Source organism: Ciconia boyciana, chromosome 9 (genome assembly GCF_034638445.1).
Source record: "Ciconia boyciana chromosome 9, ASM3463844v1, whole genome shotgun sequence".
Lineage (NCBI taxonomy): Eukaryota > Metazoa > Chordata > Aves > Ciconiiformes > Ciconiidae > Ciconia > Ciconia boyciana.
The window spans coordinates 17264120-17281885 of NC_132942.1; the positions used below are offsets into that span (position 1 = coordinate 17264120).

The following is a 17766-nucleotide window of genomic DNA, read 5'->3' on the forward strand; positions in this document are numbered from 1 at the left end:
ACAATCACCAGGCATTCAGTTATGACGAAAATTGAGGGGAGAGGATCATTAAATGCTAGCCCACTTACATCTTTCCACTGCAGAGTTTATGACCTGGGTTTCTGAGGAGTGAACTGCCTGCAGAATCACTGGCTTGCTCTCAGCTTGACTTAGCAGAATGCTGGTTGTCTTCTCACAAGGACCTGTATCTCATTCACTTAATGTGCATGTAGGAGGCCTTGGCTGTTCTCATTAGTTTTGTGACTTCCAGCAGTGAATGGCCAGTACAGTTGAGGTGAAACTTTCCTGTACTGTAGCGTCAATGCCAGTAAGGTTATGTCATCACCAAACCCAGAATTTAGTCTTCAGGGGCTACTCTGATTTTATTTTACTTTGTTTTATAAAAAGTTGCAGTCTTTTGATCTTCCCTGAGAGGGAGTGCTGTAAATCTGGCCTTTGTTTAAAATGCGGAAGAAGGTTGCTATTTTTTCCCAAAGTTTGGAGGCATTGCTAGCAGAGTTGACTCTCTGGAACAGCAAGAGACTGACTACAGAGAAGGATTAATTTGGTAACAGTGAAAACCTTCAGCACACCAAAGCAAAGATAATATGCTAAGACCATTGACAGCTGATTTATTTTGTCTAGAATATTTCTCATATGAGAAATATTTCAAAGTATGTTTTATTGCTTCCAAAGGGATTTAGAGTAGTTGACGTAACTTTGCTGTCAGGAGTTGATAATCTTTCAAGGTCCAAATGAGTTTTGCACATCTGTTGTATGAGGAAGAAGTTGGGATGGGAGAAGTAGGAATATAGCAATATTAAAAAGACATAAACAATCTAAGGTATTTTTAGATACCTTCACTAGAGAATATTGGAAAGAGGAAGATCGTTCCTTTGGAAGGAGGTTCCTATGCTCTTTTCTCATACACTGAAGTAAAATAGTAGCTAAATATTAATAGTAAGACTATGTAAGGTGTGTCTCTGACATATACGTAGTCCATGAAGTGTGAGCAGCAGTGATGAAGTGGTACCTATGCTGAGTCTTTGCTTGGTGGAAAGAAATGCTGTGAGTTTTGAACTGAGGAATAACTAAAAAGCTTTTGATACCTGGTACATCTGTAAAGGTCTATTGGACACTTAAAAAAATTGTGATACACTGCATTAGGTAGAAACTTTGCCTCGGGCCAAAACATACAGCAGTGTCTTCTCCACAAGGCCTTTACAGCAAAATAACTGTCAGCTACCCCATGGTAAAAGATGACACTTTCACACACATGCATGCACACGTTTAAAGATGCCACCTTGCTTTTTTGGGAACCAGTTATAATTTGTGATCAGTATATCATTTATTTCTTGTACTTAACTGCTGAGCCCTTCTACTTACATCCTCTTTAAACAATTGATACAGATTGCATCCATGAGCTTATGTTCATAGAGATCCTCAGATAATACTCCCTGCAATAATATTTGAGTTGTAAACAGTCTTGGGAAATGAATTTTTCATAAGGAGTTTTGCCTTGAATTCTGAAAAATAACATGTTGCTTCTGGGATTTGTCTCAAATTTTTAAAATTTTGAGTAAGACTAAAATGCTCCTCCTGTCAGGAGACAAGGCAACTCAGTATAATGAAACTTGTGCTGAATTCAAGATTCAATTCATTACTGTCCCCTTTCTTAGTCACATACACCAATCTAGAATGCTTTAGGAAATCTAATTTATTTTTCCTGTGGCTGTGTAAATTCCGTGCAAAGAAGAGGGAAAGGATCCCCCATGAGCACAGTGTCCCTGGAGGAGACTGTTGGCTGTGAGCTGGTGTTTCGGGAGGGAGTGGGCAGCTCTCCTGGTGTCACACGTGCTCCAGCTGTGGAGAGTCCCTGTGCACAGGGCAGTCTCCTTCACCGCCCCTGGACCTGGCAGCTGGGAATTGTAAGGGGTGCTACAAGCAGTATCCCAGTTTCAAGATACCATGGTGCTGATATGTTTGGCTTTGCCTGTGATGAAATGCATGTTTGTCCTGAACCTGAAGAAGGCTTTCGCCTTAGTGGCACTGTACCAGAGTTTTGAAAGTAGACGGTACCAAATCCATAGTCCTTCTCCCCGTTTGATCTGAACTGTGGTTCCTGGGTCTCTGGCCTGTGCCTCTCTGCAGATGGACTCTTTTCTTTCTTCCTGAGCTGGGTGCTGGGCATGCAGATCTTCAGCAGGCAGCTTGTGCCACTTCGGAGCTGGCAGAAGGACTGCAAGTGGGCTTTAAGCTGTGCGAGATAGATGGGGAAGGGGAATGCAAAAAGCAAGTGGTGTTATAACTTCTATGTTAACACAAATTTAATCTGTTGGCAAAATATATTGATAGTGGATCATTCAAAATAAATGATGTTTGTAAGAGTAAATCAATTACATTCACTTGGTGATGCAAATCTCATTTTTGCTGTCCTCAAATGAGCGAGTAAACTTCAATAGCTGTTGATTTGTATTGACTCCCTTGCAATGTGTGAAGTACTGGGCTATGTTTTGTGCTTTGTACAGTTCTGTCTATAAACGCAGTTTGGAATAATTGTTTTGTGGCTTAACTACATAGTAAATCAAGGCTTTGTTACTTTGGATGAAAAAGGTATTAAACCTATTAGCTTTATACTCTTATCTTATGCTTCACACTCTTTACATCTCCTAAAGCTTTACTCTCCCAAGGTTCTTGTTCTTGTTTTGACATTTCTGTTTATTTTTATACAGTATAACTTTTCAGGAACTGAGAAGGCATTGCATCAACACTAATAGCAACAGTAGTAGATAGTAAAGCTGATATTGTGAATTCCAGCTGCTTATGTGCTTCAGCAGTTGCTGCATCCATGAGCTGAGTGCTGTGTAACCTGGACATTCTCCTCTTCGGAGAAGAAGCAGGGTGCCATGTCTTCATTTCCAAAGGTTGTCTTCAGTGCTAACCCGCAAGGCTGTGTCTGTTGAAATAGTTTTGGTTTGCCCCTCTTGAAGGATATGGCATGGATTACAGTTTGCAGGGCAATGCTTATGCTTAAGTACATGTTCTGTATCTTGAATTCACAATTGCTTTGCGACAAGAAGGATTTTTGTTCTTCCATGTTCTCCACTGCTCCAAGATCATCTTGACCGGGCATCTCTGATTCTTACAGGCAGCCAGAAATATTCCTGTTCATACCTGGCACTGCTGAGTTTACGACGGCATCGAAGGGGCCCATGTCTTCTTATTACTACACTTAGGCCTCTTTGGTGTTTGCTTGACTTGGTAGCTTCCTATGTGTAGCGAGATTCAGCTCTATCTGGACAAGATTTCCGAGTTGACAGGCTGCTGTCAGATCACAGAGCAGTGAAGTAATGTTTCCAGAACTGATCTAGGCATTACATAAAAGCAAAGTGACTGTAGCTGATCTGTCCTGGGGCAAAGAGCAGAAGAGGCTGTGGTGATGCCCTGCTGCTTGCCTAGACTATGTTCTGCAAGTGATGCAGAACAAAGAGCCTGCTAATGTTGCTGTTTTGGATCAGGAACATCAAATAGCTGTAGTAACTCAATACAAACATTTATGATGCAGAAATAGCAAGCAGGCAGTCCTACTAAAGCTGTTGTATGGAGTTAGCAATTAGCCCAGTGCTAGTAGGTGAACCAGGGAGCAGCATACAAACTACATGCATGTAAAACCAGCCTCCTGTGCTTCCCTTGCCCCTTTCTAAATACACTTCCATACTAGCAAGGCTTGGTTTCTGCATTGGGTAGACTAGGGAACCTAGATGAGTCCAGTGATGCCACCCTGGAGTTGTCTGTTTTCCCACTTCAAATGCCATGTGAATAAAGGGCACAGGAGCTGGTAGTGTCGCAGGAGGTATTTGCTGTCATACTGCTCTTTTTCACAGTACAGAGAACATACTGGTAAGAAATATAGCAACATGCATTGCTTCTCAAAGAAGTTAAGGTTTTTGATCACCATACATGAAGTGAAAATTCAGTGCCCAATGAAGTCAGATTGTGGGGTGAACCACACATCTGTTCCCCTTTATAGACATCCAAAAGGTCAGCCCAGTGCTCACTTTGCTGCCACTGCCTGCCTCTGCATGCTGCCGTCCATGGGATAACGTGTTCCTGAATGCTGAGGTACAGCAATTGTTTAATACTTGCTTCATTGCCAAAATCTCAAATATTTATCTTTTTCTGACAGTAGCTATTGGTTCCCTGCTATAGGAGCTGTATTGTGGAGGGGAGTCTGTCCTATACACCTCTTTATCTTGAGGCATCTTGCCAATGTAAACTGCTGCCACCCACACTATAGGCAGCCTTTCAGAGCAGTAGGAGTGCAGGCTGCAAGAACAGAGACAAGCCTTCCAGTTCATAATCTCCCACATATGTCAAGAAACTAGTCTAACTCCTCTGTCTGGATGTTTTGTAGACAATTTACCCCTTTCAGTGAAGTGACCAGTCCCCTTCTTCAAGAACAGTCGAACCTCTGAGCGAAGAGAGAGCTGACTTGATTTTGGTTAATCTATTGAGGCTGTGCAGGTGGCAAGGCTGCTTATCCTAGAAGAACTGCAGGCAAACTTAAAAAACAACCTCAACTATTTAGAACTAAAGACATTTGAACTACGTGCATGATTAAATTCCAACTCTTGCATGCTTTTAGTTTAGTAGTGTTGCACTGTTCTCATCAAGTTGTACCTTACTCTTTTATATCTTTTCTGCTTAATTGGTTCAGGAAAGCATGCAGGATATACAGTCTGGCAGGCAAGTTAATGTTGTGAGAAGCCTCAACTCCCATTTCCTGACTTTTTAACCTTGAACTATCCCAGGAATTTTGCATTTGAGTGATTAAGAAGGTATGACTGACCTCCTGCCTCTCTCCTGCTAGCAGAACCAGTTTGTTAATCTCTAGGAATGATCTAAAATCTGTAAGTGGTTTTTGATAGTCTTTTCCTCGCAAGTAACTTAGTAGTTCTTTGCTTCCAGGGGTAAATGATCTGTACTGAAAAGAAATGCATGGGCAAACAGACTGTCACTGTGTGCAAAGTAGAGCTTGTAAACATGCAAGCCTTTTCAAAAGTGGATAGAACAAGCAAGCAGCAAGTTAGACTGATGTGTACTAGGCATGCTCGTTGTGGCTGGTGGGGTGGTAAATTGTGTATTATATAGCTCAATGCTGTTTGAGTAATAGAAATGTATTACTATTAAAGGTATAAATGGATTTGTGTTTGGAATGCTTGAAATACAGGCTATTGTCTGACTTCAGGTGTCTTTGGTGTCTCCTGATCTGCTTTGTGTAGAATCTACTTGGGCAGCGTGTGACTAATTTCTGTAGAAAAAGATGTTACCCACTCATGCGAAAGGAGTAGAGGGTCTAAACTGGCAAATTACATACAACTCAAGATCACCTTAATGAGGTGGAGGGGTTATTCTCATGTGCTGGCCAAAGAGCAGTAGAGGACATCACTGAGTTATTGAGTGTCAGTAAAACTGTTTAAAATTAAGATAGCTTGGAAAATAAGCTCTGAGGATAGATGTTGGGCTTGCTTATCCCAGAGGTGGCCCAATGCATGGAGCATCAGGGGCCAGGAGGAGATGCAGGATGAGAGATCTTTGGGAGGCTGAGAAGGTGCTCAATAATCATGGCAACGAAGGAAACCACTTCTGAAAAGAAAACAGCTCTGCAGTCTGAGTTGCTTGAGATGTTGTGTTGTTTTTTAGGGTATTGTTATTGGTGATGTTTAGGTTGTAGTTCAAGCAAATGTGTTTGGTTTACAGCAACAACTTCAAATAAGCTGTTTTTCTTAGACTTGACCCCATTTTTACTGTAAGGGGTGTTCCTAGTTATCCTTTATCACAGCAAGACCAGGACCAGGCTGCAATGCTGTACACACTGACAGTCATTGAAATGACATCCGTTTGGGGTAGCTAGAAGTTCAGGGTGACTGTGCCTTTGTGTGGGTCTTGGAATAATGTCTGGCTTGCAAAACTTTGAAATGTTGTATTTGATCTCTCATCAGATTCCTTGGAGCACAGTTAAGAAGCTTCCCAAATTTGTGGTCACTTCTTAAAGGCTTCTCCTTGTTACCTGGGAAGCACTTTCCCATTCATAATTCTTATCTGCTCATGGTAGTCCTGAATTACTCCTTTCTTCTCCCCTCGGTGTGGAGGTCTCCCTTCCTAATACCACTGCAGTTGCTGAGGTTTTGGTGCAATTGGGGGTGTCATTTGGCCCAGAGCTGCCTGTTGTGTCACTGTTGAGTATACTGGCTGTTACGGATGAGCTGTTCTCATCACCTTTTCCCTAAATTGCAGTTGGAGTGGGAATCCAAGGGAGTGTTTCATCGTGCCCAGGTGTGTGATGACAGGGCGAGGAAAGCTTCACCAGCAAGATCACAAAACAGGGCCTCTTTGCTGCCACACCTCCAGGCTCCAAGGGCAATTCTCCCTGCAGTGAGAGAAGATGCTCCCAGGGAAAATAGTTACTATAGTGACGGATAGCCCTGGTGTGTTGGTGGGCTGGATCACCAAATTGAGTAATAAATGTGTAGGAGTCTATTTTTAAAAGCTTTTGTGAGGAGGAGATTGCTGTAGTCCTAGAAAATTTGTCTGCAAAGTGATAGGTTTTTCTATGCTGAAGCTTAAAAATAATCATCATCTGTCTTGAGAATGAGATGACCCCATTAAAAACAAAGAAGCTTGTATGTCATCGTATCGAGACTCCTGGCAGTGATTCTTGCAGCAGCCTTCTGAGTTACAGTAGGAGTTTACGCATTAACAGGTTCCTCAAAACCCAGACCTGCAGGGATCTTGTGTACAGCTACCCCAGTGTTGCAGCTGGAATCAAGGTGCTTTTAGCCTGTTCTCTATCCTGGTCTGTGTAGCACATCCTGGCACATAATAAGCAGTGAGTTTTATTGAAATGAGAAATGAAGAAATGCTGTGGGGGGAAAAAAATTAATTAGAAGCCATCAAAGTAAAACCTGACTCCAAGCTTCTCCCGCAAAACACTGGGTTTAAAAACTATTTGGTTTCTTAAGAGAAATGGTATGAGTGGAAATATCTGCCAGAATTCATGATTTTGTTATCTTGCTTGACTTCTTGCCCATGAAACCTGTATGCCTCATACATTTGCTGTGTACCTGTGAGTGCAGGAGGGAACAGGAGAAATGAATGGAGCTGTTAAGCTGTTGGGTTTTGGTGGCTAATGCTGTAGCTGTAAGAGGAGCTGACATGAAGGTCCTGACTGATCCAGGTGCTACCTTTGTTCCTTATGCAGTGAGCCAGTGCTGTCGGTACAGTAAACTGTATTAAATCCCCTGGTCTGTAGTTTCACCCATATAGAGTCATGAAGGATTTTGTATAAGGCCATGTGTTCTGTACTGAACTGATTAAAATAAGGCTCTACTGTTTAAATGGCTTTACTGTGTTATGGGGGTTTGAGGAACCCTGCAAACATAGGGATTAAGTGAGTTTACATACAGCATAGAAGCTTGGCAATCCACTGTTGGTTTATAAAAGCTTAATGTCTTGGTGACCCAAGCACACCGTTTGCTGTCTGCACATATATGTACATGCACATACATACTCACAGCCATGAGCCTAACTAAAAAGCTGCGTCTGGGTTTGCTAGATTGCTGTAGGCCACCAATTGGCACTGAAATCCAATAATTACAAAAATAATGTTTCCTGTTTTAAGAAGTTCAGAATTGATTTCTGTTACCTGTGTAGTATTAACTCCAGATTTGTAAGTGGCACAGTTCACCCATCTCCTGCTCCTATCAAGAACCTCTGTGATCTTAGAGCTGTGTTTAACAAACCTTCTGTCAATCAAAAACTTGTTATACAAGGATTATTTGCCTTCAGTTTCCTGTGTAATGAGGTTTTTGATTGACAACAGTGCAGTTAAAGACTATAGAAAGGCTTTTGGAATCTGAGATGAGCAAGTTTCCATTTAATAGTGTTTGCACGTGATAACATTGGCTTCCAGTTTTATCTGTGAAAGAAGCTGAAGGTGATAGAACAAAAATTATGAGAAATATAGAAACCCTTCTCAATTTAAAAATGATGTGACTTATAAACTAGAGCTAGGAAACTAACTTCCTATTTCCTGCTATGGGAGCAGGATTTGAACATCATTTGCTGTACAAATACTCGAGCTATTGGGGGCAAATGTTTTGCAAAGATGGAAATGTCTCAGTGCGTTCACTGGCCGGTGGGTGGGCAATGGCTTTCCCCTCAGCCTGCCTCTGCCTGAAGACCATAAGATACTCCTCAGGCTAGGAAGTTGGGTGATGCAGTTATCTTTTACCTCTGTTGTCAGGATTAGTTTCTGAAATGGTGTCCTCGACTTGCTGTGTGTGGTGGTTGCTGAGGGTACCTGGTTTCCAGGTGTCCTAATGAGCAATTGTACTTGCTCAAGTGAATTTGAATTTCTTGAATGAAATCAAATGAAAAAATGACATATTGAAAACTAAGAAGGTATGATGGAAATTGATAAATCTACGTTGATGTGTCTTTTTCAAAACACTAAATGTTCCTAAAAATGACCCAGATTAAAACTTAGCTAATGGGGGAAGGGCAGTCACAGATAAGATGAACATGAGATGCAGGTGAGTTGATACGAGACGAACATGTGGGTTACTTTTTGGTGAGCTAGAAGGCCAGAGTTAGGCTATGATTTACAAATGTCTTCTCTAGCTCAGGCTGGTTTCTCTTGTAGGACCTCCACACCAAATTTAGGCTCCAGCTTAGAAGCAGATGAAGCGCTTCAGGGGTAGTTCTGGTCTAGCTGATGCTCTAAAGGGTGTTAGAGCAAAGCGAGTGTGGCTGGAAGATGCAGACAAACTCATGTGTCTGGAAGTGTCATCTCTTTTAACTAGACTAGCTTGGGTTTAATAAAAAATGCTATGCCTACAGACTTTTAACTTTTCTCCCTTGGTTCCCTCTTTGTGACTGGAGATCAGAAGTCAAAGTCAGGATTTTCTGAACTTTTGGGTGCATTGCTTTCTTTTGAAAGCTGGATGAATGTATCTGGAGGTTTCCCTAACAGAGGAAGGTAAGGAATGCATAAATAATTTTGTAGGTTTCCTTCCTTAGTTATAAGCACAGTGGGTGAAAGGGGTCCGTTTTTCTAGGTTGCTGCTTTGAATCTAGCTACAGAGAGGACCTATTATATGATAACATGGTTTGACTGAGTTGATGAGATTTTTTCAAGGCTGCTAGGAAGCTTTGTGAATTGCAAAGGAGATGTTGCAAAAGAAATAGTTCTGCAGATGTGCCCTAGCTTTAACTTCCCAAATGTAGGAGCAGTCCTGTTTTATGCAGAAATAATACACTAACCAAATCATGTCTTTCTGTGAACAAGAAACTTTGCCTTTTGCTTGTTTAATCCATCACGCTACACAGTGAGTGTGCTTAGGGAGGTGCTTGATTTTGGACCCCTTCTGGAAAATTGGTTTATTTCAGTCTTCGTAACAACCCCTGAAATCATATCTTAAAACAAAGAAATAATCTCCTTTTTCTTTTTATGCTTTATTCATGGTCTGGCTACACAACATATTGCATGTCTTTCATCTGTAATTGTAGCATTGCTTCTTTGATTTGTGTCAGTTTTTCCCACAACAGCAAGGGAAAGGAGTTTAGAAAAGTAATTTGATTATGAAGCTGCAGTTATTTGGGGAAATAGCCATACGACATATGTTGTCTGTAATAAATGGAATTACTTTCTTAATTCTAAAACTAATTACTCTTCTGTTTGCTAGTTGAATGACAGATTTCTACTTTAATGAATACTTACTCCTCTGTACAAATGGGATAGTCGCAAGCTTCTGGTCAGCCAGGGAGGACAGCACTAGTCTGTGCTTGGGGGTAGGTGCTCCTTGAGATATGCTGAAAATCTGAGTCTCAGAGGTGAAATTATTGTCTGTTTCTGAGCCCTAGTAACTGGCAAGTCTCCAGCTGGCTTGTGTCATTGCTGTAGCAGACTGATCCTGCCTTGCTTTTTCTCCCCTTTTTCCAAAACTCCAGCTGAAAGAACTGACTGGATGTAGTTCATGCATTACACTTCATATGGAAAATAGGAATAAACATCCTTCAGTTGCTTGGTCTTGGCTTCCTATCGAGTCTGACGGTTCCTGAGCACATCTAGAAGGAATTCAGCTGCTTCTAGCAAAATAGGACTGGACAAAAGCTGAGCAGAAGCTTTATGAGTTTGGTATTAAACTTTGGAGCAATGAAGTTGGCACTACAGCACCATTCCCTGATGAAAGTAGTCCCAAGTCCTGGGGCTGATAGTGCAGCTCAATGCTGTTTTGTTTTTGTTTGTTTGTTTTTTTTAAAAAAAAGGTTTGATTTTAATCTTAGATGTGATTCTTGAGCAGGATTCTGCTGCAGAAAACTCTGGTCAGTGTGTAATACAAATTAAGCTACTGAGGTATGTTTCATACCTGCAGTACACCCTCACCTAATATACTTGAAGTATGGGTTTAATTACTGCCCCATGTTGAGGGATGTTTGCTTGGATGACTTGCCAAAAATGTTGAGCACTGTAGCTGGGACATGGGAAATGCATGGTTTCTGGTTTAATCAATCCATAGGGCTGAATGGAAGCTGGTGTCCAAGGTCAGAGACTCTGCAAACCCAGGATGAAATGACACCTCTTCTGACAAAGCTCTCTATAGAAGTAGCAAAACAGCAATCATAAAACCAATTCACAGCAATATTTTGAGTGTTACTAATCAAATGATGCACTAGAAAAGGCCACTTGGACTTTGTGTGGCCTAGATGGCGCATACTATCCCTGCTGATTTTAAATATATTTTTACAAATAAATAAATACTAACTTTTCCTCCTTTCCCTTGTTCCAAATAACATCTAATAAGCATTAAATCTAGGCTTTATCATGGACTATAGGGGAAAATTTTTCACTGAATTTTTTAAATAAAAGTTTTGGCCATGGAAGAACAATGTCATGCTGATCAGGGCAATCCAATAATTACTACGACACAAGTCCTCAGCAGTTATGTTGAAGTATCATCAAGCTGGTTTTTCTGATGTGTGTAAAGTTGAGACCAGCTTTTAAAAATCAGCTTGATTTTTAAGTCGTAAGAAAATAAGCAGAGACCAGTTCCTGTGGTTGTCTTCTGTTTTTTGCAAATGTATCGCCATCCTGAAGACACTGAGGTTTTTCTGCATTTATTTTGATGGGCTTGAAGGAGAAGGCACCCTCAGGAGCACCCCTGTGTCTGCAGGCAGCACCCTGTTTTGCCCAGGGGAGCTCAGCTGCGGCCGTGCCCTACCGTGTGGCACAGTGGAGGTGCTGGGGCAGCCAGGGCAGGGCAAGCTGTGTTCACTGTTACCTGCTGTGCCATCCCAGCGTGTCTGTGCCCCTCTAAGGGATGAGAGCAGGCCCTCTGGAGTCCAGTGTTCAGCACTGCTCCTTCCCCCTTCTCTACCTGTCCTGCGTCCACTTGCTTTTATTTAATGTTAGCAGTTCAGTTTTCAGAGTGGTGAAAGTGCTAACCCTAGTGTTTAAGTTAAAATTGCTGACATGTTTGCACCAGCACTTTCATCTGTGTTATCTCCAGAGAGTTGCTTGTATCTGACCTTGCTCTGCATTTTTACCCTTGTGCATCTTTGACTTGATCAACTCAGAGCAGCACATACTGGGTACTCTTGGGCTGAGGAAACAGCCTGATCCACAGGGAAAAACATGGGATAAGGGATAGCAATCAGAAGTATTCAGGTTCTATTTTACTTTCAGGTAATCTCTATTTTCTATACAAACATGCTTTTGGTACACAGTCTAGATTAAGAACAGTAAAAATAAACCTTTCAGTGAAACTTTATTGAGAAAGTTTCACAGTTCTATGTTGTGAAGCTCTTTTTTGCACAGCAGAGCTTTAAATTAAATTGAAAATTTCTGAGAAAATAGTGATTCAAGCACTGCTTCAGATGGCAAAGGCAATGTGTTGAAAGTGAAATGCAGCAGCAAGTAAGTAGAGATCTTACCTGTCTTACCTCTGCTGTAAAACCTCACGTAGGTTTTACAGAAATGTTTCCACCTCATTCTTACCGTGTACCAGACTTCCAGGTCATGTTTTGGCAGGGAATTATGTGAGTCATTAAATGTTGATTTTATGTTGAACCTCTTATGGTTGGAGGCTTTTTCCTAAAATTCCCCTTTACACTAATGAGTGTCTGTAAGATGTTAATATGAGGCTACCAGTTGGTTGCTCAGTGCCTCCAGATGAAGTATGCTCAAGTGTGCTCAAAACTTAATAAAACTCCTTAACTGCCAGCCCTGCTGAATTACCTTTGGATATGAACAACTTTCTGCAAACCTGTTCAGTCTCTTACAGGGGGTTGGAAAATTGCTTTCTTAACCACCTTACCTTCCTGTGGCATGTGGCTTGTGTGTGGCAGAGTTGATACAGTTCCATGGCTGCTTTTTGACTGAGTTCTTCTTAATATGTGCAGCATAACTGCTAGAGAGGAGCTGTGGTGGTTTACGGTGTGCTTTCTGCCCAAAGGGCTCTTCCAGTAAGTGCGATTCATGGGCCCAACATGAAGTCATGGCCCTCCTTCCAGATAGGCCACGTGCGGTGCATAGGGGTTGTGTGATGGATCTATGGGCCTGTGGCATATTATGCTTTTGGCAGCTGGATATACGAGATACCTGCAAGCTTAATTCTTCCTGGCTTGTGCCTCCCTGCAGTGATACGCTTGGTTAGTTGGTGCAAGTAGTTTTGTTGGTGCAAGCTGAACCTCGTTAGCTCAGAGTCAAAGAGAGAAAGGGGCATGGTTTTGGTGACTAAAATCTGTGGGGTCACTCAAGGAGTGTGTACTCTAAGCTTTGTTTTTAGCCACACAAGCCTTCAGACTGTTGCTGGATGTGGTCTCTAATAGAAAAACTCATCAGAGCAGTATTGCGGAAATACTTCCTCATTTGGATGGAGTGGGTTACACGTTTTTGTGATACTGAGAAACTAATCTAGTTTGTCATTAATGAAACAGAACATATTGCAATGCAAATGAGTGGAGTTGCATGACAAGTGGTCCCACAGTCCTCAGCACTTGCTATTGATTGTGCAGTCTTAATTATTCATGCTATGCAAATTGCATTTCTCATCTTGTTCCTTCTTGTCTACATATTTTTGATACAGGACTTGCCTGCAAACAGTCTTGTTCTTTCAGTTGAGAGACGAGGATTGTTTCTGGCAAAGTTCTTATTGTTCCTTTGTTGAGTGAGTACTGGCTGAGCTGGGCAAGGCTCGGGAGCTCTGTCAAAATGAATTCATCTTGCTGTAACTTCAGATGAAGAAAGGGAAGAGTTTGTGGAGTATTATTTGATAAGAACAAAAGCTTTAAAATAGTTTTCAACTTTCTTTGTTTTCTGTGCTGAAGCCCTTGTGGCACTTGTTTTCTGGTCAGTTGTTTGGAATAGACACGTAGGAGTGTTCTTTTATTCATCCTAAATATTATTTTGCATTTCAGGTATACTAAACCACTAACCTTTGCAGACTGCATTAGTGATGAATTGCCGTTAGGATGGGAAGAAGCTTATGACCCTCAGGTTGGAGTTTATTACATAGACCACAACACCAGTAAGTGACACGTTATTGTATTTTTACAGAGTGATTGTTCTGTGCCTGTGTTAAAATACACTGAACACAAAATCGCTAACAGCATGCTTTGGAGTAGATGAGATCTGCAGCTCGTGAAATCAAATCCTGTCCTCCATCGTACAAGTTACTTCCCTGTCTAAAACAGGAATTTGAGACCTTTTGGTTTTCAGTTTTCAAATCAGCAATCACGTTCAAGCTGATACTATGGACACACCTCTGTAAGATTTGGCTCTACTGAGGAGTCCAACTAGGTAGCAATCATTTGGAGTTTGTTCTTAGCCTGGAATTTGTCCTTGTGGCAAGACCATTGGAAACAGTGCAAAGGTCTTGTGTTTATTCCCCTGGCAGGGATAAATGGAATGACTGCATGAGCTCCCTGAGCTGCAGCAGTTTGCACTGCCTTTACTGGAGAGGAAACTCTCATGTAGGCTTGGGATATCCTGAGAGGTGTGCAAGTTGGAAAAGAGTTAAGTTCAGGCTTGTGGCATTTTTATTCTCTATCCTCAAACTAAGCCACTGCTTACTGTCTTTGTTAGATTGCTTGATAGACCAGAAGTGTTAAGCTTTATAAGCTCATTTGCATTATAAGAAAATACAGAACTTGATCTATCATTACGGACATTGTTAGGAAATGTGTATTGGGTTGTGCTAGAACAAATCCCCTGAAAAAAGCAATAAACAGAATAAATCAGTGACTTTGGTTCTCTTTACAGAACAGCTCCAATTGCAGTCCAGAAGTTCACAGCAGAACCATGCCCGGGCCCTTTTGGAGGTGTTTGTAACTCATGCAAAGAGAAAAACTTTCAAAAGACAAAAGTGCCTTGAAGGTTTTTTGGGTTTTTATTGTTTTTTGTTTGGTTTATTTTTTGGTTTTTTTTTTTTAAATCTGCTTCTAGGACTTCAACTGAGAACTTCAGTAACTTTTTTTCAGCAGGTTACAGGATTTTAATGTTTTTTCCAGTCTCATTTGGGTCTGGGCTATTCCTGTGCTGACCACACTTACAAAAGGAGTAAGAGCTGAGTTTAGAAGTCATGTTAAGACTTCTTTTTACCTTCTTCCAAATGATTTAATGTTTTCATGACTGTGTGCAGCCAGGAAGGGAGAATAACCTGGGCAAGCTCTCCAGAGGAGTCAAAAATATGGTTGGACTTCTCTTCCCTTCCCTTGTGGTTGGAGGTTTGCTGTATCAGGTGTTGGGATGTGGGAGGTGCCTACCAGGATGCTCCAGGCGCAGAGACAGGGGCATGCCACCTTCCAGTGACTCTGAAGGGCTTTGCTGTGTTAGGCAGCAGTGTTGGATTAAGAGGTTCCTGCCAATTCAGTTTTACCTGTACAATGCTTTTGGGGAAGCTGTTTGTTCCCTGTCCCTTCCTAGTGAAACATCTGTGGGGCTTGGTGGTTTTTCCCTTGATGAGTTCCCTCCTCTGATTTATCAGGCAGTGACATGGACTGTTGTAGTAGATGTAATGTGGGAGCTGGCATTGTACCCAAATAACAAGAAATAATCTTCAGCCTACCTTCTGAAGTGAATATTGGGGTCACCTCTGACCACAGGAAAAACTTGCCTCAAGTAAAAGGAGAGGATGTTTCCAAGAGTCTTTGCTTTGTCCCCTCTGAACTTTCTCTTCAGTTTGAGATGTATTTTTATCTTCTCATTTGTCTTCCTCTCCTATCCACACTGGAGGAAGCTGAGTGCTTGTTGTCACTGTGGCCCATCCTAGCCAAAACCTGGGGCATTAACTTACTCCACCTGTATTTGCCTAAACAAGGATGGCTAACTGTGGTCCTGGGGGGACACAGTTCAGGTACAGGAAAAAAACCTTGATCTGAAGCCTGCTGTGGGTCATGGAAGCTTGTCAGGCTTCCTGAGTGTTTCAGCTAGCAGAAACTGCAGCATGTAGGTGGGACAAACCAAATGTGATCTTAGTTGTACTTTTGAGTTAGCCCCAGGGTGAATACACAAAGATCTGGTTGCAGGTCTGAGCCCTGTGTGGTCCGAGCCAGTTACCCCTAGTCTGTGCCACTCAAAAGCACTACAGGCTTCAAGGGTGTGCAGAGAAGGCTTCAAACCATGCTGGCACCTGCTTAATAGCAGTTGCTCTTAAAAAGTTTCACTTTTATGGGATGCCAGTGGCTACAAGACTTGACCTAGAATTTCAATTAAAAGGTTAAAAAGAAGAGAAACAGAATCATGACCCTATTTCTCATGCCAGCTCTAATCCAAATCATGGTAAAGCAAACCATATCCACTTATCTTCAGCTAATCAAGAGGCTTATCTTTGTGGTTTATGTTGAAGTATCCTCCGGAGAGTGTCTAAAACCTTCTTCCTCTCCAAGGTCTCTTGCAGATTCCCTGTTTAGGAAGGAACCGTCATCAGAGGGTGTGAAGGGGATGGAGGCATGTTGGTTCTTGCTGCACACTTGAAGTATTTGAGACTAATTATCAGAAACAAGCCCAAGGACAGACCTAAATTAAATCTAAAGCCAGGAGCCATTAAAAAAAGTGAGATGGAGAACACTTCTAACCTTCTCTCTGAGGCAAAATAAATACAATTAAATTTAATTGAGTACCCAGAATATTCCTGGTACAGTATTAATGCACAGTCCTGAGTGTCTCTCTCTGGGAGAACTTCTTTGGAATTTGGTTTGCACAAAGAAACAATGGCTTTCTTGCCAGATGCAGATGCAAGCATAGTAAGACTACACTCTTCAAACATGAAACAATCAGATTTATTTGTGACAAGCTCAACATTAAATTAAAAATTCACAAGACAACAAATGATGTAATAGACTACATTTCTGTAGTCCTTTCATCTGACTTTTGAATGTATTTTGCATTTCTCAGTAGCTGGGACAGATCGAGAGCCCTTGGCCAACAGTTTCACAGATGTTATTTCAGCATGTTATTACATGTTTGGAAATCAAAGCTCAAAGCTGCAATCAAGGGGATACAGTTAGTGCTGTGATTACTGAAAAGGTTGAGGTGAATATTTAGAAGAACAGGAACAAAGTTTCAGCACATAAGTGCGTTGTCCATCCTCTCCATGAGCTGGCTGCCAAGCGTTGGCTTTGTTAGGTGGTGTGCGTGTTTGGGGCAGTGTCAGTGTTTCACCACCTAACAGAGGTGTTCAGGATGATGTAGATTTTTATAGTCTTCCTCCTGGTTGCTTATAACAGAGGGATTTCCCTGCAGCAGCTTCCACCACCCTTCTTGCCATTATAGGAAGAATGGGCTGCTAGTTTAAGGTAAAAACTGTAAATAACCAAGCTTGAAGAAGCCATAGGTACAGGTAGACTTATGACCCAGTGTCCTAAATTAGACTTCAAGAGTCATGGGTACTTTGCTAACATACTCATTAGGCTTGAAATTAAGAGTCCTGAGTCATGGTTGCTGGTGCTTGTTCATGCAGTCTGTTCTAGGGAAGCTGCGTGTCTGGGAATATGGCGGGCAGCTCTTTGGGTAACTCGCAGCAGACTTTCCCCTTCTGGTTCAACTGTGGAGTAAAGGGGGTTACTCCGTCTGGGTGTGGGTAATGGTTGTCTGGAAAATGGGATTTGGGGGCAAGAATAGAGACAGGAGCCTGGGGTTTTCAGACTCTTGCAGTTGATATGCTGCTGTGTCTTTCTGACTTTTCTTATGCTTCCTCTAAGAGAGACCATAGTGCTGTCTGGGAGGGCAGCAGCACCTACAGTTGGCACAAGTAGCTGCTTTTTCCTCAAGTTACTTTGGGGCAGTTTTTCAGGTCCACGCTTAGCTTTTATATTACATCAGCTGAAATGTTGCTTCTGCTAGCAGGACCTATAAAGGACTTTTTGTTGAAATGCTTCTACAAACTATACTGTTAGTATCTTAAAAGCTTTTTTAGTCATCTTTTGCAGCTTCTCTAAGTTTTGCTGTGTAACTTGAAATGCCATGTGTTCTTTCGGGTGTTGAGATACTGTTAAAACAAGTTATTGCTGGAGTATCCTGCTAATTTTCTCCTCAGCATGATCAGGGACAGCTTGTGAAAATGGTTGAGTGTCCATCCCTTGGGTAGAATCCTTTATTTCTATTTCTGCTCCTAGGATTATTGTCAAACTGTTCTCTTCCCTACATCCTGTGTATTGTGGTGTTAGTCTTATGCCTGACTAGCTTAAGAGCTGCTCATACCTTCCACCATGGCAGCTTTTACTAAA

General features: G+C 41.7%; 1 protein-coding gene across 1 annotated transcript in view; it reads left to right on the forward strand.

The window, feature by feature from the left end:
* The window catches only part of WWC1 (WW and C2 domain containing 1), a 75280-nt gene that overhangs the window by 21859 nt on the left and 35655 nt on the right, over positions 1-17766 (forward strand). The window contains exon 2 of the mRNA XM_072873322.1: positions 13459-13568. Coding sequence (XP_072729423.1) covers positions 13459-13568 — 110 coding nt within the window. The remainder of the gene's footprint in view (positions 1-13458; positions 13569-17766) is intronic.